Source organism: Catharus ustulatus, chromosome 3 (assembly GCF_009819885.2).
Source record: "Catharus ustulatus isolate bCatUst1 chromosome 3, bCatUst1.pri.v2, whole genome shotgun sequence".
Lineage (NCBI taxonomy): Eukaryota > Metazoa > Chordata > Aves > Passeriformes > Turdidae > Catharus > Catharus ustulatus.
The window spans coordinates 31,460,776-31,485,948 of NC_046223.1; the positions used below are offsets into that span (position 1 = coordinate 31,460,776).

General features: G+C 36.5%; 1 protein-coding gene across 3 annotated transcripts in view; it reads left to right on the top strand.

Moving 5' to 3' along the window:
- Positions 1-25,173, top strand: part of KIF6 (kinesin family member 6) — a 155,761-nt gene that overhangs the window by 124,940 nt on the left and 5,648 nt on the right. For 2 of the 3 annotated variants that reach the window (XM_033055553.1, XM_033055556.1), the window contains 4 exons: positions 13,913-13,994; positions 14,979-15,114; positions 16,603-16,691; positions 24,469-24,558. In XM_033055553.1, the coding sequence (XP_032911444.1) occupies positions 13,913-13,994; positions 14,979-15,114; positions 16,603-16,691; positions 24,469-24,558 (397 nt within the window). The remainder of the gene's footprint in view (positions 1-13,912; positions 13,995-14,978; positions 15,115-16,602; positions 16,692-24,468; positions 24,559-25,173) is intronic. The other variant, XM_033055554.1, reaches the window with a different exon arrangement.

The window sequence follows — 25,173 nt, forward strand, 5'->3', positions numbered from 1 at the left end:
CAGTTTTTTGCCACAGTATTTCTACAATAATCCATGCCACAAAGAACGTGAACTCTGTTAACTTTGCCTGAAATTTGACTCAAGAGGTGTCTGATTTTATGTGTGGTGAGAAAAATATTTCACAATTCTTACAGGTTTGGGATTTTGGTTTCTGATTAGTCTAATTTGAATTCCCATTAACAGATACTGATTTGTCCTGAGGCCAAGCTAGTAGCCATGTTGCCACAATCTAACATCCTTTTTTATTTTTCTCATTCCAAGGGCGACTGAAGGTATATACAGTTCATTTCTCTCGCCTCTAGTTATTGAAGTTGAGAAGTTATTTTTTGCAGTTTCTGTTGACACAGCTGTAAAGCTAAAATTGTCTGTGTAAGTTGCTCACAAAAGTGTAAAGTCATCCAAATTTGGTTTAAGATGCTTTAAGCTGACTCCACTGACTTTGTATCGAAATAGCCTAGGAGTGCTCATAAGAGAATTGTTCACTTCAGGGACAGTAAACTTCAGCCAAAATTTGACAGAAAACTGCTGGGGCAATCAGTTTAGATGCCCCCTTCACTTAGATCCATAGAAGAATCCCAAGATGTGCCTTCATGGACCTACTTCACATAAAAGATGGAGTTCACTGAGACCAGATTGCAACCTGATATGTATACTTCTATGGGTAGATAACATAGTTATTTGCCTCTTAATAAAAGAGACAATTTGGGGACTATCTTTTCTTCCAAAAGTCAGGTAAGTTACTTCAAAATAACAAAACTGTTTCTCTTTCTAATTTACCCATGCATCTCAAGCTTTGTGATGATGTTATTGTTTCATATCTTTATCATTTTTTATTTTGATTTAAAAATCAGTATTAAAATAATTTTGTCTATGTCAATAAAGCCCAGGAATAAAACTCAGTTGATTTTAAACAGGATGAGAAGGGAAAGTGAAGGAATTGCTGATCTCTTCTTCCTGTTACCCAGTGACAGGACATGTGTGAAAGGTTCAAAGCTGCATCAGGCGATGTTCAGATGTGATATAAGGGAAAGATGCTTTACCAAGAACAGGCTTCCTTGACAGGTGATCAGTGTCCCATAACTGACTGTTTAAACAGTATTTGAACACCCTAGTTTAATACACTTTTGGTCAGCCCTGAAGAGAACTACATGATTGTTAGTCCTGTCCAACTCCTCCCCTTCCCTGTCCTCCCCTTCCCTCCTCTGAAGTTCAGTTTAAAGGTGCTATCTTCAGACTAACATGGAATTTTTTTCTTTAATTCACTCCAGGTTTGAATACCATCTATTTAGTAAATTTTTTTAACACTCTTACAAATTACATCAAGATGAATCATAGCCGTGCTGTTTATGAGAATTCCTTTTTCAATGTTTTGAAAAAATGAACTAACACATTCTGAATGTGTGCTTCAATCTGAATGATAATATCTGGTCTTGTACAGTGACTTTTTTACTGCATAGAAAAATTGTTTCAAATGCCATTTTCAATAACTAAGCTGGTTTTTATGACATAGGTAGGTATAATTTTGCATGTCCTTAGGAAATGCCACAGTAGTGATTTTACCAGCTATACATTCAGTGTGAATATTCTATTAGTATTTCACCTCATAGCAGACACCTGTGTGGTTTTGCCTTTTTGTTTTGAGCATTGCTGTCTGCTTATTCTCACTAAGTCTGGACTTCACAGAGTATTTTTCAGTATTCACATTATTATTTTAAATGCTCTGGGTATTTAGACTTACTATTTAATCTGTGAGCTGGGGAGTATTATTTGCCTGTCTGCCTTTCTGGATGAATGTTCTTTCAAAGAATAGCAGGTGCCAAGTCTTGCAGGAATTTCTTGATGATTACAATGTCATCAAGATATTTTTAAATGAAAACTGCGTGGTCAAAAGTCTAATTATAAGGGTCTGTTGAAATCCCAACATGAAATAAAACACACCATTGTTTCAACTAGAAACCAAGTTAACATCTTCCAGCTGCCTTTTTTTCTTCCCCTTAACCTAAAGCATTTTATGGTTAAAACACTTCAAGAAATTGTTCTAGTCAGATTTTAAATAGTGTAAATCTGTCTCCCTTATGGCTGTGCTTAAGATGTGGATTTCTTTTTGAAGGAAAACACCACTACTTAGCCCATTGCTCTTAGCTATCGCTTTTAAAACACCATATGCTGGGAGTTTAAAAAGGACACAAATAGATGGGAAGTATCAGCAGAGACAAAGGATGCTCAAAGTTTGTCAGTACACTACCAGAAACACTGAATACCTTACGTAAATTTGCAAGGATTCCTCTCATTGTGCCTTTCATCTTTATTAACTGCAAAAAAATACCTTATTGTGCAAATAAAGTATTTTGGTTATCTTTATGAAGATCTTTCAGAGTAACACACTTAACTGCATTTTTAGGCAGGATTTAAAGTTCCTTTTGCCTGCTGAACTGCACTTCAGAGTATTTAAAATGAAATTATGTGCACACTGCTTAAGTATTGACAGCAAAAACACTGAGTCACAAACATGCTTCTGAGTGGAAAAGATAGGAGAAAAGAAAGAAAAGAATAGCTTTCCCTGAGGTTTGCAGCATTGTGGAAAAAAAATGGTACTTTTTATTTGACTCTAGTAAAGCATTATCTTATGAAGCTTTAAAGTAGTAGTAGTAGTATTTCTGTAAAATACAGAGCCTTTTCCTTCTGAGGAGGTTTGTTAGGAGTAAATTACTGTCCAACTCTGTTGTCTTTGTTAAAGCTACTTGAAAGAAAAAAAAAAAAAGGACAAATGTGGGGTCTTTCTAAGGAACTTGCATCCCTTGTACAAATTTAAGTATTAAGGCACAGTTTTATCAAAATTTTATTTAAAAACTGCAAGCAAACCAAACAAAAAAAAACTCTTATTTTTTTCAGATTTTGTAACTTGAATTTTAAAAATAAGATTCTGGACTTCTGTTGTTATCAAAGAACTGTTCCTAAGTTCTTTTTTAAGCAAAATTCCCTTGAAAAACTGATTTCTCATTAAAAATAAAATGACGAGGTGAGTCAGAAACAACAGATATATTTCAATCCCTGAAAATGCATACCAGCATTTGATTTAGTGTGGCAAATGCCTGCGAGCAAAGATTTTGGCATGTTGGGTTGTAACACATATTTGTTTTTAAGCAAACATAGGGAAATTTCTGCTTATCTTTCTTCCCTTTACAGCTTTATCTGTACCATCTTTTCCTACATTTTCAAAGCTAGATGCCTGTTCTAAAGATGTTGGTATCATCCTATGTCCTTTTTCATTCCTTGCTGTGTGTTTCTTTATAGCACGTCTCATTCTGCTTACTCACCTTTTCTTGTCCAGAAGTGAATGAACATGATCAGCACAGAGTACAGCAGGGCAGACAGGGCTGTATAATGGATGCCTCAGGGTACTCTTGCAGCAGTATTTCAGCCAGTCTTAGGAAAGGATTTCAAGCAATGATTCCTCCAATGCTTGTGATGCTACCACTACCATATATCCAATACCGGGATACAAATATGTTGTCTAACACATTTCTGCAAATCAGAAGAGTTACAAAGGAGAACTGCTGTTCCCAGTTGTTCAGAGGGTCAGATCCCAGAATCACAGGATGATTTGGGTTATAAATGAGGTTTATTGATCATCCAGTATCCTCCAGCCATGGGGAGGTACAGTTCACTGTATCAGGTTGCTCAAAGTTCCATCCAACCTGTCATTGAGCCCTTCCAATGTGGTTCATACCGCTAGAAATGCTGGTCCACCATGGTTTGTACCTGCTCTGGATATAAGGTATGTTCAGGAAGTGTATGGTAGTCCTCTTTACAACCATTGCAGCCTCTTCCAGACATATATAACATTAATTAGTCCAATAATTATGACTGTCTTGAACTCATCTGCTGTGATCTGTGTGAATGGAAAGCACATAGCACTTCCAAACTGCTGGTTTGCATCAGAGTTAATCTGTTCTTTAAATAAATCCACATTTAAATAAAATGAGCTTGGTTTCTTTCACTGCTTTACATCTTGTAACTGAGATGACATTTAACTTTTTTCATATGAAGCAGAAGAGTCTTGATCTGTACTAATGCCATGAAATTAAGAGACACAAGTGTTTTCAATCACAAAATGACAGAAGCTGAGGAAACTGGCAGTTTGTGTTTTCCCACACAAATCCAGCATAGTCCATGGAGAATAATAGATGGCCTGTTTTAAGACCGTCATTCTTGGTGATGAAAAATGATAGCTTATGTATGGGCTAAATAAAGCACTTTAGAGAAATAATTGAAGTCCAAAATTTCAAGGAGTGGTTTTTTTTGGTTGGTTGGGTTTTTGGTTTTCTTGTTTTTTGGGGTTCTTTGCAAGAGATACAGCAAATGTGGCCAGTACTACCAGGCACGCAAGAGCTAAAATATGCTAAAGAGCAGTGTAGTCAATTTGCAATAGCCTCATAATAAGAGAAAGATTTCTCTTAGGAATTCACAGTTTTGATATTCACAATGTTTCTGGGTGTTATGTTCTTCTCTACATTTGCACTTGAAAGGTCAAGCAGCAGTGGTGTTTCTGCACAAGTTCTTGCGCATGCAGCGCACTGATTTTTATTCCTAGGGTGACCTCTAGTGGCATCAAGGCCATTTTCTTTAGGGATGAGTTTAATTTCTTTAGTCTATTTCAAAGGAAATAGGAATTCTATGTGACAAAAGGCTGATAAGATTGTGCTTGCTAAACAGGACATTTATTTTTCATTGTTGCTACAACAAAGATTCCAATAGCGCAACTGGATGAAAATTCAAAACCAGTACCTATTTGCTCTTTTTAAGAGTTTTACTCTGCCAAAGATACAGATACTTTTGATTTTGCTTTGTACAATTATTGTAGCATATTAGATACTTTTAGAAATATTTATTGAATCATTTTTAATCAAATGCTTGCAACAATTTGGAACAATTAACTTTGAAAACATATGTAAGTAGTTGTTTAGACATTGCAAGTAGTTAGACTTTATGCTTTGGTAACTACGAAGCTACACACCATAACAAATTTATTCTCTTGGTATTGCATGCTATTTTGTGCTTCAAGGCGACATTTATCGCTGAAACTATGAGCTCTTCAAGAGTTGTTTTTTTGGTTTTGTACCTACAAAGTTCTTCTGTAAAGATGATGGCAATAAGGAAAATAGCCATGGATTCAAAGCAGCATCTAGACAAGCTGCAATGATGCCCTTGCCACAGTACTTAAGGCTTCTTATGTAATATGTTTTGGAGTTTTCACAGTATTACATAGAAATTAAGTTTAAAACTGTAGGATTATGTTCTAATAAGAGGACACTTCTTGCACTTGTCCCTTCAGGTCTCAATCTCACACACACCTTTCTTTCCACAGGTTTTTCTCCAGTCCTTGTAGGATGTTTTGTAGTGGTTTTTTGGGGTTTTCTTTTGTTTGTTTGTTTGTTTTGGTTTGGTTTGGTTTTGGCTGCATTTTTTTCTATTACTCTTTTTAGCAGGATTTACTGTGTCCAGTGCTAAATTCTAGAGGCAGGCATGAGTCTTCTCTTTCAGTTTGTCTCCAAGAAAGGCAATACCGATATTTACTGGAAGTCTTCACAAATATGTCCTCCTGAACTGTCAGAGAAAATTCTGAGATTACTTTTATGTTCCTATTAAGCTACCCATGTGTCCCACTCAAATCTCAAAAAAGATCTCAGATCTCAGAAAAGAGCAAAGACATTTTTGGATCAAGTGATATTTTTATTAGGAGTCATGAACTTGTAGCACAGATACCCAGTACTCAGCTTTATTGACATTGACTTTGGCATTTCACTGTTGTTGGAACAGCTTGCAGTCTCAGCTTGTAGTAAGTATTTCTTCTGAAATAATGAAAAGTTCAGTGAGAGTTGTATTATTATTTAGAAACTCCTTCTAGTGTCTAACAAGACAGATTCTGGACATGAAGCTTTCAATTCTCTAGTTTGGTCTCTTATGATGTTAAGATTCTGTGAGGGTAGTTACATGTTGAAAAAGTCATCAAAGAAGTTTGCAGGATCTCTGTTCATGGACTTTTCACAATATGTCTGGTTATTTTCACAATAATCTTTTCACAAAGCTTCCAAGATCCCTTCCAACCAGAATGATTCTATGATTCTAAACCAGGACTTGAGGCGGAGGGAACAAAAAATAAATCTGGTTCTATCCACATAGTCTACATATTCTAGGCCTACGCTTGTTTGCTTAACTTCAGTATGTATTTGAGTATTTCTCTCTCTTTTGGCTCTAAAAATCTGGTAGAAAGTTTAACTAAGAATAATAAGGGGTTTAAGGTGCTGTAGACTTCTTTCTTCTGGCCATGTCCAGTGGGTGTGTTGGGCAGCTTGACTACTTCTGTTTCAGTCAAGGCTTCCTCCATGAAAGCTTTTTGTAGTAAAAAATTCTGTAATCTAATAAACTGTAAACTACAAATGGAGCTCTTTCACATCTGTGAGTTTTTCAAGGTCAGACACAGAGTAGAAACTTCTATCTAGCTGATTATATTCAGGACAGGACAAGGGGTTAATGAGAAATAGCATGGTGAGTCCAGCATTTCAGAACAACCTGCAGTTCTGGTAAAAAACTTCTGCCATTTTATTTTTTGTTGAAATAGCTAAAGGAAATTAATTAATTCCTTCTTTGCTGAAAAATGTTTGCATATATGAGATCAAAATAAATAATTACTTGGAACAAGTAGCTAATAATATCCCACAAATGTGCAGAGGTTTTATATAACTTCTCCAGATAAGAATCTTGTGGTTAAGTTGTAATTGTTTCTGGATATGTCAAGATTGTCTCTTCTCAGTACACACTACGGTGTAATTACAGCTACCAGAACATCAAGCCTAGTGTCCTTTCCTTCACAGGTCATAGGCAAGAACTGAGTCATGAGAATTCCCTAAATTCCTCTGTATTTCTTGTACCTTCTTGAGCTGGTAGCACAGCATAGACAGCCCAGCTGTTCTGCAGCCAGCAGGTATGTGCATGGGAGAACCAGCAAAAGCCTGGCACTCCATGTGGGATATGAGTGTGGCCAACAGGGACAGGCGGTCCCAAAACTATAATCTGGTCCCTACAACTGCCCAAGTTGCACAATGCCCTAATCTAATACATGTGCCAGAGCACTGAACAACATCAAAATTAATCTTTTTAAAGAATGACATTCCTGGTGATATGAAATCCTGTAGTTGTAGTTTCAGAAATTTCCTGGAAAAATCAAACATCATGCCATTTAATAAAGCATTTAGGAAACTGTTTTAGATGACCAGTGGAGTAACCATGTGGGAGAGTGGCAACTAAACTTTCTGTAGCACTTTTGTCTTTATTCTACATTTAACTGAGGTGGGATCCTAGCACACCTCTCTGCTATTTGCACAGAAAAAAAGCCATCAGATCAGTGAGGAGCTTCAGCCTAATACCTTTTGTCTTATTTGACCCAAGAGTTAAACTAAATAATTTATAGTGCAACCCCATGCTCATAAAATATTGACTTCACCAATAATGACGTGTCTTTGCACTCTCCATCTCCTCTATTCTCTTGCAGATGAAAGTAGCAGAAAGATCAAAAATTTCTCAGAATGGTACAACCATATTTATTTGTTTGGTTAGCATTCACTTCTTGAATCAAGGTCAAAACCTCATTTATTCTCTAACTTGAAGTTAAACATCAGTTTCATGGCCCATCTATACCTATAAACAGCTGAAAGAGAAGCAGTTAAGGATAGGCCTGAATGCTTATTTTTCCTTAATATTCTTTGAAATGACATTGCTATAAATTTAGTGCACAGTCCAGAATAAATGCTTTTGTGCATTTCTACTGACAACCACAGACAGCTCTATACAGAATGCGGGTAAAACACCCCTTGTTTTTAGAAAACACTAGGCATATTGAATTAATCCCGCAGTTGCATTGCATTCCTACATGTGATCTGCCCACATAGACTTTGCTGTCCATGCCTGTGTATGTTGTTCATGCACAGTAATCTGTGACACTCAGTGTGACTGCACCTTTAGCACCCTTAGGGTATGTCTTATTCTCAGGAAAGTTGTGCTATATTATTCTCAGTCAAGTTCTTCTCTTGTATACAGGCATTACTTTACAAAAGTTGTGGTGCTTATTGAACTGGATATTGGTGGTGGGGTATACCTACTGTCTCCTGACAAAGCCTAGAAAAGAGATTTTTTTTTTCCCATGAGATTTTGTGGATGATAAATCACATCCCCTCTTGAGAGGCAGAGAAAGATCATTCAAACATATCAGGTATGATTTTATCTAATATTATGAACAAGATAAATGACACAAGAGGAATTGCATGTAATCAAATGGTAAAAAGTATTTATTAAGTGTAGGCAAGAATCTGAGTTAGTAGGGGGTTCCTGGCTAAGACCCAACTATGTTACTGTTCTACTAGATTAACTGGCACGTGTGGAACATATTAAACTTGAAGCTGCTTTGTTGTTTTTTGGTTTGGTTTGATTTGTTGGGGTTTTTTTCCCCGTATATTTTAATTGTATATTTGTAAAGCAGCAGAGAATTTTTAGCCATGATGGTTTCAGACACTTGCATGGCTTTAGTGCAGCTGGCTTGAAGGTAATGCCTTCTGTTTTGTATACCATGTATTTTCAGGAAGAAAAATACAGATGACTAGTTTTGAATTGAAGTGTGATTCTGTATTTAGGAAAAACAGCTCACTGAGATGGGAAAAATAGCTCTGCTTTCCAGGTGTACGTTGGAACTTAGTTAATTTGAACCAGTATTAAGGCAGTAAAACAATAAGTAATGCAACATTACAAAAAAACCCCAGCAAAACAAACAAATAAGCAAAAACCTCAGAAAAGCAGCATACCAATGGACTCTTTTACTTAATTCAGTGATTAAAATAATAATCCAAATCAACAAAATACACATGCTTAATTCCCTGCACATCCATTAACTTGTAAAATGCTGAAAATAGGACAGTGTGTTTCAGTGTATTCTATGACAAACTGGCTGAATATTTTAAAAATCCATTACATTAAGGTTAAGTAAATTGCTCTAAAAACCACAATATAAACTCATCCAAACAGTAGGATATTTTTTTATTCTCCTGAGTTACATTATGCCTACTTGTCTTTGCTTCTGTATAAGGTACACACGTGGTGCCCAGTGACAAACGTAGGCTGACATGGCCCAGGGGAAACATAAAGAAAAAAAGGAGAATTACTTGTAAGATGATCCTGAATAATGATAGATGGGTAGTTATTTAAAAAAAAAAAAAAACACTAAAAAACAAAAACAACTTAAAACATATGTTCCAGTTTGAAAGCACTAATGCTTAAGTTTGCCAAAAGCTGCAAAGTTGATAAATACTACAGTAAATATATTAATGGGATACTAAAGTCAATTCTAAATTTGGTTACTTCAAGTGGTTATAAATTTAAGCAGATAAACACAAGACTATCCAGTAAAAAAATGAAAATATTTGACTGCAAAAGTACAGCTGGAGGGCAGGGCACAATGTTATTTGAGGCACAAGACAATAAATCCCTAGGAGTTTGACTTCCAGGATACACTCAGGTTGAGAAATGTATGAGCACTCCAGAGAGTATAAAGTTCAGGGTCACAGAGAGTTTCTTGCAAAAGTTTTCTGACAGTAGACAAGAATCTGCCAAAGTACTTCAGGTTGTTGTCAGCTTGCAGTAAACTATGGTGATAACACTTGGTATCATTCTAGAAATAGTGTGTTTCATCCATGCTTTCCACATGGCTTTGAAATAGTGATCCAGTTAGCAGGTGCTACAATTTCTCTCTGGTACTGTGGGATTTGATCATGTGGAATGTGTTGCAAAATTTACCACTTCCTGAACTCTAAAATTGGCCCTTTCATTAGAATAAAATAAATATATCTTAAAATGTCTCTTGCAATCTTCTTTATGGGAATAAAAGCACCAAAAATTACAAACTTATGATTATTTTATCATATGAACTGTCAGCTTGTGCAGAGCTCATCTTCATCTCTCTGCAGGCAGCTGATATCATTTGTGTCTTGTGCTCACATCACCAAATGGGTTGTAAATGACAATGAAGCAAATACAGTTAGCCTGAAAGTAAACATAAAATTTCCTAGCTCTTTCCCTACCGGTGTAGCCCTGTCAGTCTCTTCTTTACATCTTGTGACTCAGTATTCTTAAAAAAGACTTCACAACTTAGGATTCATAATATTTGCCACTCAGCTCCATGTGCAGTTATGTTAATGTAAAGAAACTAATACTCCTTATCAGTACATTGCTGACTGCTGCCAAAATAATTCTGTTGTACAGAACTGGATGCCAACAGAAACCCCTAGTACCCACAGAGTCAATGTTTTCCTAAACATGCATGTCATACCTCCCTGCACCCCTGAAACCTGGGGTTGCATTATCCAAGATTAAATTGCAGCAACTGCATTTGTTGCCCAGGAGAAGGCACTGGGGCACGAAAAGTGCATGTGGTATGAATGAAATCATCTCAGCAGATGCACTAAAAGCATAGAGCTAAACTGTACAGCTGAGCTTCATATGACAAACTGTCAATCAATGAATTAAAAGTCAACCCTGATTCAACAAAGCAGATACCACTTTGTGTTCTGTGTAGTTGCAGAAATGATATCTGATAGTTAATATTTTAGCAGTAGCATCTCTACTACATCTTTTAATGTATTGTAAATTTTTTCATGAATGTGGACAATGAGCTGATGTCATAATTTTTCAGTGCTTTGTAATCTACATATACTTTGTATATGTATGGTTAATATGTATTTTCTGTTTCTGCATGGGAAGGCAGATATATACAATAAAAAGAAACTCTTTGGAGGGAAAAAAACTGTAGCCAAAATCAAGTATTTTTTTCTTTAGTGTATAAATTAAATTTGTGAGTAAATATGAGACCCTTTTTATGTTTTACAGTCTATTCATTCAGTGTCCCTCTAACATCATTTTAAAATGACTGAGCCTATGTGCTGAAGAATGCTAACATTAGATATGAGATACAGTGAGCCAGTAACCTCTGCCTTAGCTTCCTTTCTTCAGCTGTGGCTGAAATTGCCCGGTCTGGTAAGAGGAGAGGGGTGTGAGGCAGCAGAAGCCCAGGGACAGAAAGAGGCCACTACAGGGGATTCATCAGGAAAGGTAAAGAGGACGAGAGGGGAGAATAGGAGCAGCAGGGAATGAGGAATAGGCAGAAATAGCAGGAAACGTGTTGAAATACAGTCCACCAGACCTTAGATTTCTTTTTGCTTGGAACATTAGGAAAATTCATGATCGTTTGTGTATATTAGAGTAGGTATATTCCAAAGGTGTTGTCTGTAGAACAGAATGTTATTCAGTTCACAAACACATTGCTGCAATGAGCAGGCATGACAAGAAACTGAAGTGGACATTGCAGCAGCTTGGGAAAAGACACTGGAGAACTTAAAAAGAAGTGCCCCAGGAGGCATGCCCTGGACTTGACTTACCACTGGACTTCACCTGACACTGTGATCAGATCTCTTCTGCTTTTGTGACCCAAGCTCAGTGATGTGCACAGGGATGTGTAAGTTTGAGCCATTTATCTGATGCTCTTTCTGCTGCTGGGGCCACACCAGCTGTCAGTGTATTCATCTTTCCATTCACAAAACTGTGCTGCTCACCTTGTCTACAGCTGTACTTCTGCCTTTCATCACCAGCTAGGGATAATGGGCAGACCTGTACTAGTGGGTGAGGACGCTGCACCCTTTTTATGATAAAGGTTTTCATCTCATACAAAAGGCTTTATTATAATTTCTGAAGATAAAGTGCTACCAAATAATCCCTTCTACAGCATGTTACCAGCAGAAAAAAAAAAAAAAACACATTCTTTTGCTGTTTTTAAATACAAATGACAAAATTTTGCCTAAGTTTGGCTGACCTTTCAGAGTTAATATAAAAATATTTTTTCCAAGTACTAGATGTCCTAATAAAGCAAGGAAGCAAAGCTATACTCTGGCTTGTATCACTCTGTAATAACAAGCAGAATTTCATGATGTTTTCATGTAGGGAAGTCCTCACGTCAGAAACAGCATTAACATTTTAAGATATTACTCTCTTCCACCCTATATTATTTCCCTTCTTTATAAGGGGCTAGAGCTGCTGCCTCCTGAACTTAGGCAGGGTCACAGATTGTGAAAATAGGACAAATGCACTTCAGTGTGCTCAGAAGAGTCCCCTTTAACCTGAAATTGGCTCACACTAGGTCTGGCTGGAATATTCATGGAAACATAATAAGGATTCTCACATGGTCTGTGAGCATGGCTCACTTGAGAGCCAGTAACTCCCTAAATAATTTCAGTTTGTTCCACAAGAGCACATTTCCCTCAAGCCTGGCTGCTGTGTGTTCATGAAGTTCAGAAAAGCATGAAGCCTCAGGAGCTCTGCCATTAGTGTCTCCCCACAAGTCCCATCTGTAGCTCTGTGCTTTCCCACATTATGCCTTCTCTTGGGGATGAAATGTGAGAAATCAGAAAATCCTCATCCCTTGTAATTGTGGAAAGGTTTGCTTCTTTCCTTAAAGGTTCTGGCACTGTTATGAAGACCTTTTTATTACCTTTTATATTCAGGTATAACTTGCTGTACAATGTCACTGTTGTAACATCTCCTCTGCCTACTGTCGTGTTTTTTCACTTTAACATTTCAAGCAGTTTATATTTTTATCTTTTAAGGGTACTCTCCCCACCACAAATGTATTCACCCTATCCTTCTTTGTAATCACACACAGCAAAGCTTTTCAATGTATGAAATGAGGCTTGTGTGTGGGCTTTGTCCACCTTGACTGTCTGTATTAACATGCTTGAGCTAAGTAATGAAATAAAATGCTTTTCAACTTCATCTGTATTAAGCTACAGGGTGCTACTACAAAAGATTAATGGTTTCAGCTGGTGTGCTGACAGGCAGAGAGGGGTCATTGCTGCCCTCTTGTTCCAGACAGAATTCCTCTCCTTGCAGAAGGGGTGCAGTCCTCAGACCTCGTGACACACTGACATAGAATTTATTTTCTTGGCAGAAATAAGAGCTGGGGTGGAAACTTGCATGTATTGTACAGCAAATCTTTTGGTTTGTTCCATTTTTCTTGAGTTAAAAATGTCCAACATGTTTTCTTGGGAACCTAAAACTCATCTCATTCATCCCAGAAACTGTTGTAACATTAGTAGGTAACTTTACATTTCCTTTCACCACTGAACATATAAACCATGATGGAAACACTGTTTTACCGTCTCTCAGAATAAGCACATTGTGTATTGCACGTTAACTAGCTCTGATACAGGACAGGGAAGCCATAAGCTGCTTTCTTAGGCTAACTTAGGCTACTCTTAAGGTATTTCCTTAGCTCTCTTTTGCCTTGAAAATTTTCTCACATAGTTTCAGTATATTTTCCTTATTTATACTAATTATCTGAATTTATTGCTTTCCAAATTTAATCTCTCTTTCAAGAGCTACTGCTGTCTCTTCCAGACAGTTTCTGGTCTTATTTTTGTTGCCAAAACCATTACAAAAAGAGGTTGAATGAAATTGATAAGAGTTTTATGCTCTAATAAATAATGTATATAAAAATATATATAAAATGTATTTTTTAAAAAAATTATTTATTATGCTCAATAAACTTGATTTATTTATATCTAAAATTAATGTTTCAGTATTTAATGATGGTAAAACCCAATTATAAGCTATTTTATTTAAATCACTAATTACTGACTAAGTCCTCTACTAAGTAAGGCCTAAATAAGGAATTTGAAGAAGCATTTATAGAAGAGAGAAGTGGTTATTGATCCCCATTTCATTAACTGCCTCTTAAAATCTAGTTTTTATTCTAATTAGAAGTTGCTTCTTTGAACACCATGTAGTCATTGCTTAAATCTGATCATTTATCCTATAGCTGTTTCAAATCCTGCTGAAGAACAAACATTTGATCCAGCAGAAGAGAAACTCCGAATGCAAATTGAAGAAGAAAAAAAAAGGTATTACTTTTGCCTCAGATTTCTACCATCCTTCAGAATATAAATTATACTGATAGTATATTCCAATTACAATTCTGCACACACACCTACCCTCAGGGTTTTCTCTGACATTTTAAAAATATCAGCTTTGTGGTTCACTAATAGTTTTTAAATTTGTGTATTTGCAGTTGGTTTGTCAGTCAGATGCCACAGTAGATGAGAGATTAAATTTTATGCTTGAGCTAAAGGTTAAAAATAAATAAAAACAGCCTAATGTTCTCTCTGAGGATTGGTGTTTGCAACTTGTTTGAATCCAAATGTATTGTGAGACTTTTGGGTTGATTCAGAAAAGTCCTGCCTTTCTTGACCTAAAGAAAACCTTTAGCTTATACAGGACTTAGTAAGTGTAAATAATATGCAGAATGCACATTGGTTAACTGATCCTTGCTCTACTGTCACTGTAGCCAGAAGGATTCAAAAAAGTAGATACAAGAATATCAGTATGAAGTATTTTGCTAGCATTTATGTTATTCACGGTCTCTGAGGAAACTTCTGGCTCTTTCATACCCCTGGTAAATCTCCAAATGTTTAATAGCCAAGAGGGTAATGAAGCTTCCATCTGACAAAGAAAGAAGTCTCAGCCCCTATCTGAATCCAAGATACCAGTTATTTATTAATGGTAACATATGTTGAGAATTCAAAAGAAATAGTTTTCATAGTTGATTGAACCTGTATTTCAACTGTTAATCAATGTTTATCCCACTTGAATTTCATTAACTTCTTTATGAAATAAAAAGTTTGTGGAATAAGTTTCTTGCACTTACTGTCCTGTGAAGCTTTTATAAAATATGAGATATTTCGTTCTACCTTCTATCTGTGTCCTCCTCATCTCTGATTATTATACATTATTTTGAAGTTTAAATCTCTAACTATTCTAGGTAGGATTAACCTTTGTTCAGATATATGTTGGAAAATCTGTAATACACTTTCTTCTTCTCATATTAGCTATAAAATAGCATACAGTCGCTTCAAAGGGCTGAAGGTAGAGATTGAGCACCTGCAGCTTCTTATGGAAAAAGTGAAGATGAAGCTGCAAAAAGACTTTGAAATCTGGTGGTCTGAAGAGGCAAAAAAATTCCAGGTATGAAATAATTTTGTATTTCTTCTATTTTCTTGTAAATATAACATCTTCAATAATTTCTTAAAGACGTAGTTAATTGTGTAGATGGAAACGTGTATGAAGGATGGGATTCAGGGTCTGAGCTTATGCCAATGTAAACTGGATAAAGGTAATGTGAATTATACTTCTGTGAAGCTAAAAAAATATCAAACAAACCCATTTTTCCTGCTCTATTTTCTGTTTTGATGTTCTCCCAAACAACTTGATTAATAGGGAAGAATGAGCCCAAAATGCCAGCAACTCTGGAAGAACATTATCAGATTGCAAAAAATAATCTTTTTTACTGCTAGCAAAACTATGATTTAATCAGGTTTCTTGCAGCAAATATAGTTACTTTTTAGCTTCCTTTGCTTGCAAAAACTCCAGCAACCTTTCAGCTTCCCTAGACTCCCAGAGGATCAGCAGGTCCCAGCACAGTGTGGTTCTTCACTCTCTAGCTGAAGTCCTGCAGCGTTAAGCACAAAGCGCTCTAATGCAATGACTTGTATAAAAATGAACTAAAGACCTGTCATTTTAAGCAGTGTATTAAAAGTTCCTAACACAAGTAGTTCAGTAGTCTGAAAACTACTGAAACAACGTAGCTTTCTTGTGCTCCCCTTCTGACACTTTTTAATGACTTGCAAGTAGTGACACAGCAACTCACAGCAAAGCTCTGCCACAAAATGTACATCAGGCTTGTGAAAAAGAATGCTGAGTGCAGTCCATCCCTTATCATTTATTATTAACTGGAAGAAAATATTTACTCCTTGAGGAAAAGTTTTTATAAACAAAGGAAGTTTTAGCCTATATTTTGGTTCATTCTCATGGGTATAAATTTAAACCATATTTTTAAGAAAACAGCCTAAAATAAATACAGAACTTTACATGGGGAACTTACTTACCCATACAGTGGCACCCAAGTAGCTTGACTGCAAGTTAGTATGGCCAAATACTTTTCTGGTTAAAATCCCTAAACATATTAATGGAAAGAGGATAATGTTTTAGTCACCCTCCTGTCTAAATATTTAGGCTTTTCAAAGCATTGCAAGTAATATTCTTGAATCCACTGCAGCACATTTTTCTCTATCACATAACAGGAGAGTTCCAGGATTCAACCTCTCCATGATTCATCAGTAGGAGATTAGAAAATTGGAAAACATAATTGGGATTGATTTCTTAGATCTTGACCTATCTATACATTTGAGCTCCCAAAGAAACTGAAATCAGAAAACATATGCTGTTACATATTAAAAACCTGTAACTTGAGCTTAAAAATACTTGAACCAATCCTAAATACTTTTCTCTTTGTTCAGAATTGCTTGTGCAAGTGGACAAAATACTGTGTGATTCAGACTCTGTGCTTTCTGAATGAGCCATTGCTTACTGTGTTATTGTTGAAAGTTATAGGCCCATATGAAGCACTTCTAAGAAATCCTATCCTCATAATTTTGTTTTTCAATTTAAACCCAGCAGGAAAAGCCAGAGATGGTTGCCTCACCAAATGCTGCCACTGTGTATCCACAGTTTATCAGATCCTCACAGCATCTATCACCTAACAGGTAAACTGTTTCTTTTTATCTTTCTTCCTTACATGGGGAAAAAAATACAGTTGTCCAGAATGCTTTTGGAAATATCACATTGAAAGACCGTATTTTCAGTTAAAACAGAAACTATTGTGTAAAAAATGAAATTTCATTATTCAGTTATTTTGAAGTCCTATTGAAGGTAGGATGTCAACTCTTTTGACTTGTTGGCCTTGGAACCTTGGAAATCTTTCTTTAGGGGCCCCAGGAAGCAAGCCTGTTATCAGTCATTGTTGCTGTGTGAGGAGACTGTATCACCTTTGGGATATATGCAGGGGACTTCAAACCAAAAAAGATTAATTATTTCATATATATATTCTAGATAGACTTGCTACTGAAAAATGTCATGGTACTACATTTATGCAGTATGTTATTCCACAGTGATATTATATTTGATATTGTAAGATGCTGATGTGTCATCAACAGAAGAAAAATGTAATCATCTTGGTTGTTTCATCAACAGTCACCTCTGATTTCAAAATGTCTAATTTAGACTTGCAATAATAGGTTTTTCATAATCATCAGGGAAAATATAGTGCAAGAAACCACATACCTGGCTGTGTAGGTTTCCATATTCAAGGACAATAAATGGAGGTGTTCTCTCTCCTTCCTTCCTTTCTCCCTCCCTCTTTCTCTCCCCACCTTACTCTTGCTCTCTTTTTCTGCCTCTATCTCCTCCTTCTCATAATGCAACTAACATTTCTTTGATCAGTGACTTTACCTACATTTGTATGACAGTACTCTGCATAAATGATGTTTCACCTACATGCCATTAAATAATGAATACTGAATTTTCTTAAAACTGTAAAATAGATTTTAAGTTTTATTTTACACTGTCATGTATCTGTAGCAAATGCTCCATAATCAATACAGAAAACAATAGACATATTCCTCTAAAGTTTTCTGAGAAGACATTTTCAGATCTCTCAAACTGATGAAAGCCAGCTCCAGTCTTCTCTACTTTGCTTTGTTTCTTATTCAGTGTCCTCTCAAGACTTAGGCATTAATCACCTTGTAAATGGTTGGCAGGTTTTAGGCCTAATTGTGCTGTTCATTTCTGGTCTCAGGCTGAAGGTTACTTGTCCCAGAGGAAAGCTGATGGAAGAGAACATGAGAGCATTTTTGGTCTACCTTAGCACAAATTCAGCCAAATTAGCTAAAGCAATACATGACTGTCACTCCTCTTAACTTTGTACTGTCCTTTGAACTAAGCACCTCTTGCACAACCTCTCTGCCCCACGGATCTTGGGAAAAACAAATTTTAGTTGGTGTGCTGATGCATTGCTCAGGACAGCAATACCTCTTGCATTCTAATTTAAAAATCTATAAATTAAAAAGAACATATGGTAATGCCCAGGCACTTTCCAGTGCAATGTGGGCCTGGCCTCCAGCAGTAGTGAATCCTCCTTTCCCTATTCTAGCTCAGAAACAAAATTGCATAACTGGTTTCTTTATGGTTTTTTAAGCTTTTCTATCAAATGCCTTTACTGTTCATGTTTATTGCTGGAAGATAAGTCTAAGAAAAATCCATCTGGCATTTTGACTAGAATGGGGAAAGGTGCGTGGTTGCTTTCAGCTGCCAAGCTTACTTCAGAGTCCTGTACTGCCCCAGATGATTTCCTGCAAAAAGCAGATGTTCTTTAGAGAGAACAGTTTCTCTGTGTCTAAGTAATGAGTATATTGACTGAGTCTGACTGGATAATCCTTGCATAAATATCACAAATATCATAAATATTATCTTCTGGAACTAAAATCATAGAGGAGTCGGGATGAACGTAGTTTTATTTTCCCATCTCCAACAATATTCTTGCAAAAATCTTTGAAAGTCAATCACTCTTTCCTTCCTATGGTTCTAGAAAGTTGATCTTATTTTATGTAAGGCTGTTTAAACATATTTTACTCGGGTACGTTTCCAGTGGCATGTATATGGAAGTAGAAACACTATTTCTGCTTTTTCTGAGGCAGGAGCTACAGGCTTAACATCCCACTGTGCATGAAAATTTACTTTTTCCCTTACCCGAACCACTAACATTTTAGAGTAATGGTTTCAAATTTCACAGACTTTAAGAGAATAAAATAGTAGAATATTTATTTCCCAAGGATTTCCTTGGCCCCAGTTGGCACAGGAACTTTATTTACCACTTCCCATAATTGTGTAGAATGAGTCCAGGCTACAGGTGCTTTTTTCACATAGTCCTAATATACAAATTGCTCTTTTTTTCCTAACTCGCCTAAAATTCAATCTTCTCTTTCTCTGGAATGATATTGCTATCTTCACCCAGCAGAATAACCAGCCACCAAAACAAAAGCTGACATAAATTATGTTTGATATAATGTGGTGTAAATAAATCCTGTTTCCAAGATGGAATTCAGTTAACAGTTGTGTTCAGTAGATGTAAGATCTAAAACCTAGTAGGCTAAATTCTAAGACTGCTGTTGACAGAGTAAGTATGCAGCAAAACCATTCAGACAAACTCCTGAATGGGAATGGCTGTAAATACAATCTTCAAGCTAGAAATAATAAATTATATAACTCAGCATAAAAAAGACATATTCCCAGCCTCTTTTGATCACATTCTAGTGCTTGATTTGTGTGGATTATCATTGTTTGACACACCTTAGTCATGTTTCCAGAGAAAATTAAGCCTTGAGAAGGTTCAAATTTTATTTTATACTAAGTTAATTTATAACTAAAATAACAGAGAAGGGAGGCTGGTAATCTTTTTGAAGCTTAAGAAGGATATACACACCTAAAAGGTAGTCGATTAATGGTCAAATATGTCTCTTTTCTCAGTTGAAAAAATGGCTGAATTGTTTAGGTGTTGAAATTAGTCTATGTTAATAAGAGTTTAATAGATCATTTCTGCCTCAGTCAGTGAGGCCTGAAAGGTTGTGGTGCTACCTGCAACTCATACTGTATATATGTTTATGTCTCAGTGGATTCCTGTCAAGTCTGCAAGAAGTCTGAAAAGGCATGTTGGGCTCAGCACTCCATGTGTGCTCCCTCCACACATCCAGAATTCAGGCACAGCCTTTTGTAGTTCCTCATACAGTCTGTCCCACAATGGCTTTCATTTAAGGAATTTATCAGATCCTTGTCTATTCAAATTGCTTCTCTCACTGAACATTTATTTTCAATAGTGTTGAATGGTTCTTGTATTCTCTTTGAATCATATAAATGTTAGATAGTTATTCAAATCTTACAAAAATTTTGGATTTTTTTCCTCTTTTCAGAAGGAATGCATTCCTTTTTATCTCAGTCAAATCTTTCTTAACCTCACTCATTTCCTTCTACTGCATCTCATTTGTCCTATTCCAGCAAGCCCCACAGTATGTTCGACCTCAGACTCCTCGGCTGTTCTGTTTCTCATTCAAAACCTTCCTGGCACTTTAAATTCCCTTGGAGACAATTTCAAATAACTCTCCATGCCGTCTGATGACTTTGAGCATCAGAGTGCTTTAACAATTATTGTCCTGGATTGCAACAGTTACTCCCTATATTAATGTTGTATGAAACAAGGTCAGTGTTTACATATTTTTCAGCATTTTCTAATTATCTTTTATTCCTGCCAATTTTCTGCAGTGTTACATAATGATAAAAACAATCTGGGAATAACATCATCAGTTAGTGATATTTCAAAGGTTTTCACACTCTTTGGTAACAACTGGAACAATTTATCCATGAATTTGCAAGTTAGGCCAAATTTAATTTTGTAGCCAGCTACTAAAATGCTCAGCTTTTAAGCAGCTTGAATCTTTCCTGTCTGTACACTAAACATCTGTTCCCCTCATGTCCAAAGCTCAGATGATTGGACAACTGCAGCTGAGGTTTTCTTAACATTACAGAGGTTGTACACCTTCAAATTTTCACTGTCCCTTTTAATCTACCTGATTTTCCATTATTTTTCAGCTGGCAAGTTAAGCACTCATACCATGACGTGCAAAATCTCTGCAGCTCTTCTACCCCGTGTACTTGATGGAGCTGATCAGTCCATGGATCAGCTGTCTCTGGTCCTTGGGTTCCTTCAGCAAGGGAAATGATGCTGCAATCCTGTGTACATCTCTATGGCCACTGCCACATGCCTGACTGAGAAATACACCCCCAACAGAGGATTCTCCCCCTCAATCCTCCCAAAAATTAATGTTATCCACTGGGTGAAACTTCAGGTACTAGGTTATAAAAACAAGCAGACATATGAAGTTGACAGACTATCTTTAATCTCCAGAAAAAGTAGGAATTTTTCTGAAGTTGTCAGGAAACAGTCTAAATTCAAGGAAAAATCAGATAGATTCAGAATAAAAATGGGAATTATACATTGTCAAAGCATGCTGAATAATGTTACAGTTTAAAGCTTAGGAAACAGACAAAGAGACAGGACTTACATAACTTGTACATCCACCCAAATCCAAAATGTGATCCAGGAATGCCTGTTTGCACATTACAGAAATGTTGAATGGCACCTCTAAAGATCTCTGGATCAACCTTTTGCTTGAAGAAGACTTTCATCACACTAAAGTCTGTCAGGCATGGTTTTGTTTGGCTTTGTTGGAGCATCCTGAGATGTCCAGTCCTTCATGCTGGTCACAAAGAGATGGGTATCATTACCTCCACCCCATGTTAGCATAACGACATTCCATTAAATCTAGAGCATTACTAGAACATTTCTCAATTTTTTGCATTACTAGAATAGCATCTAACACTTGGATGAATAAGGAGTGCCCTGACTTCTAAGAACAGGCTGGGAACAAGTTGCATCTGAGCATACAAACCACTGCAAAATTACACTCTTTTGTCCCCTTATCATTCAATTTATCTTGCAATGCCATTATCAGAGCTTCAGTATGAAGAATGCAAGTTATCTCCATACAGACCATCCCTCTAGTGTAGGAATAAGATAAATCTCTAGGATATAAAAAAGATGGATTTGAGTTGTACCAAATTCAGGGACTCATTTGTTAGATTAGTACACTAATTGTTAACCTCTTAAATGGAAGCAGAATTTTAGTCATTTCAAAAAAGTAATTTCACGATTATAAGCCGCACCATTTGGACTAAAATTTTGGTCCGAACCCGGAAGTGCGGCTTATAATCAGGTGTGGCTTATATATGGACAAAGAACGAAAAGTTGCTGTTTTAGTTTGGAGGACAGGCATCTGCTAAGAAAGGCATGAGCCTCTCTTTGAAATGGAGAATGTAAACCCCCTCCCTCCAAATTATTAGAATTTTGAAATCAAGAGGCTCTCAGGCAAAGATATGGGAATTAGCAATAACAGTTCTTTACTAGGGAAATTAAAATAGAAATACAGTACTACAAAGAAACAAACTCCAAGCCCTGACAAAGTCAGAGTACAACCTGACACCCCGTCAGGCAGGGTGTTGGTAGCAGTCCCATTAAATGGTGGCTGCATCCTCCTGCAGTGACAGATGTGATTCAGTTGAAGCAGTGCTCCTGTACAAGGTGCAGTTTCCCTCCGGAGGTCCAGTGGTGATGTGGAGAAATCCGGTTTTCCTCTGGAGTCCAGTGGAGAAAGGGGCTCCCTTAGTGTCCCAAAACCTCTGTTTTTATCTTGCTAAGAAATGTTGGGCTCTTCCCCCTGGCTGGAGCAACTTCCAATGGGATGCAGTAATTTTGTTAGTGCCACAGTGGGACTCAATGGGCATTAGCAGAAAATGACTCGCTGGAGGAAGGATGGGTAGTGAAAAGATAAAGAACAATGCCCTGCCTGGTTTCAGTGGATGGCCCATTGGCAGAATATCTGCCGTGGAGATAAGGATCACTGCCCCCACCCTCAACAGATGGTGATAGAATGGATACCTTTTATCACACCCTGTATTGTACCCCAAGACAGTTGCCAACACCCGGACATGCAGCTTATAATCAGGTGCGGCTTATAATTGTGAAATTACTATAGTTACAAGCTTCTTTATAAATGTCCTTAACTTTCAGGAGAACAGTTTGCATCCCTCAATAATAATGTCTGCTTGTTACCCCACAGGCACAGGATAGGAGGTTAAGGTCCATCTCCAAGCACAGTAATGTTAATTTTCTGATTCTGGGCATCATTTCATTCAGTCTGAGAGGGTTTTTGACTATAGCTTTCCGTGGGTACCAAATTCTTCCAGAGCACCCTAATGCAAGTTCTGCCATATTGTCCTCAGGTCCAGGAATGTGACATCCTTAGAGTTCCAGATATGCCACAACTGTACTAGATAATTTTTTTTTTAATCAGTCTGAATCTAAATCCCCTTTAAAATGGGAATTTAATGATTTTGGATAATGTTTGCTTTTTTTAAAAAAAATTCAGTAGAAAAAAGTAGTTCAAATATATAAACTACTGCAATTTCAAAATAAAATACTTCAGCTGACTCACAGTATTTGTACAATTATACATTTTGTGCATGGCAAAGAGAAAGCAAATACGCCTATTTCAATGAAAAGAAAGCAATGAAAAAGAATCACATTAAGTCACATTACTTTATGTTTATTGTAGCCTAAGAATAGAGTCAGGGATGGTTGCTATGGTTCAGTTGATTTGTAGCGATTTATTAAACTGTGGTTATGTGACTTGGATGCCTCAGTATCTCAGGGCACATACACAGGGGCCTTTTAGAAAATGAATTTAAAACACTAAATCATTTCGTTTTTAAGAACTGCCAAATCAGTGGAAAAAATGTTCAGGAAATCCTAAAGCAGAACGATGATATGAGGTTCCCAGATATTGTTAAACCACATAGCAGGTAATAACATCACACATCCTTTCTAGCTCTTGTAATGTGTAGGTGCAATAAAGTACAGAATATTATTAACATTAAATAAGATATTACTTTAGTTGAATTAGGCAGGTGTGAATTGTGTGGGACTCGAGGAGTTAAAGAGAATCATTCAGCAAACCTGGAGCTGTTCAACTGAGAATGACTTATACTCCTGGGCACAATATCTTCTGCAAAACTGAACCTGGCACAGTGTAATACAGTAAAATTTTAGTAATAAATTTCTTTCCCTTTTCAAGCTCTCTGCCAGAAATATCAATTCATCAGCCAACAGTGAACAAACTACTGCAGAGTTAGAAAAGCAAGAGCTTGCCAATCCTGCCATCTACTGGAAAAATCCTTATACTGAGCAATTTATTTTTTCCACTCTAAGATTGGCACCAGATCTGGCAGTATATGCAATCCCCAAGAAAAGCAGAGAGTTCCTAGATATCCAGTGGCAGAAAACTGCCTCCCTAACAGTGAGCTTCCTTGATAATGATATCTGCAGAGACAGGAATGCACAGCAGCTGTTTGCAATATATTTGGCTATCATCAACAAGCCCCATCCCAAAGTCTTCACTGAGGTTTTATCCAGTCTCTCACTGATTTTGGTAATAATTTTGTCTGACTAAAGAAAGAATGGAAAATGAGCAAAGGCCTCACTTGGCTAATAGTCAGTTTAAGAACTAAATATACCATTACAAACTGTGCATTGGATAATCAAAGTGCTTTACAAGTCTGACTTAGAAGGCAAATACTAAAAGTATATTTTTATGAAGTTATTTCTCACTCTTTCATAGCCACATTCTTTACATAATCATCATATGGATTAAACTGAGAATCTTCCTTCAGTAAACAAGTGTTTTATATAGATTTGAAAAAATCTTGAAGAATTGTCTTTGTTGTTAATTAGTGTATGTATTAATATTGCCTACACAAGGGCTATAGTCTTTTCTTTATTTCCTTCATTTTCTTTCATTTCTTCATTTCCCATTCCAGTTTTTCAGACACCAATAGAGACAGCCCTTATGAAGATCCAGCTGTAAAAATCAATTCAATCACTTCTGGTAACCCAACTTTAAAAACAAGGTAAGAACTATACCTTGGCTACTCAGACGAAAAAGCAAAGTGCAAAATAATATAATGCCTTCACAATCCTCCATCAGTCTATTTAAAAATAAAAATGTTTTTAAAAATGCAGATTTTCCTCCAGTTTCCAAATCAACTGCAGGCTTCCACATAGTTTTACAACAAACTGCTGCATCATCAGTATTACAAAGGTGGTTTTGTGTTTGGCCTGAGGCTTTCTTCTATATAAGCTTATGAATATTCATGACTGTGTCTTTTCAGCCTTCTCAGAGAAAGGGAGTCTGAAAGAATAAATAAAAACATTTAAAAATAAGAGAAATCAGAGTGTGTATGTATTGCAGAAATGTAGAATGCAGGAAATAGGCACAATTTTTTTCATACTTGTGATTTTGTATTTAAAATACTTTCAATCTCCCTCCCACAAATTATTCAATTAATATAAAATGGCAATAGTTTCAGGCTTGGAAATGGTTATATGTCATGTTTTCTCAAAGGAGGTACTGCTTTGTGAAAATTAGCTTAGCAGGTTAACAGAAACTACTAGGGTTTTGAGCCTCTCTATTTTTTTCTAGTGTGTTTGTTTCCACGTTCTTTTCTCCCACTGAAACATTATGC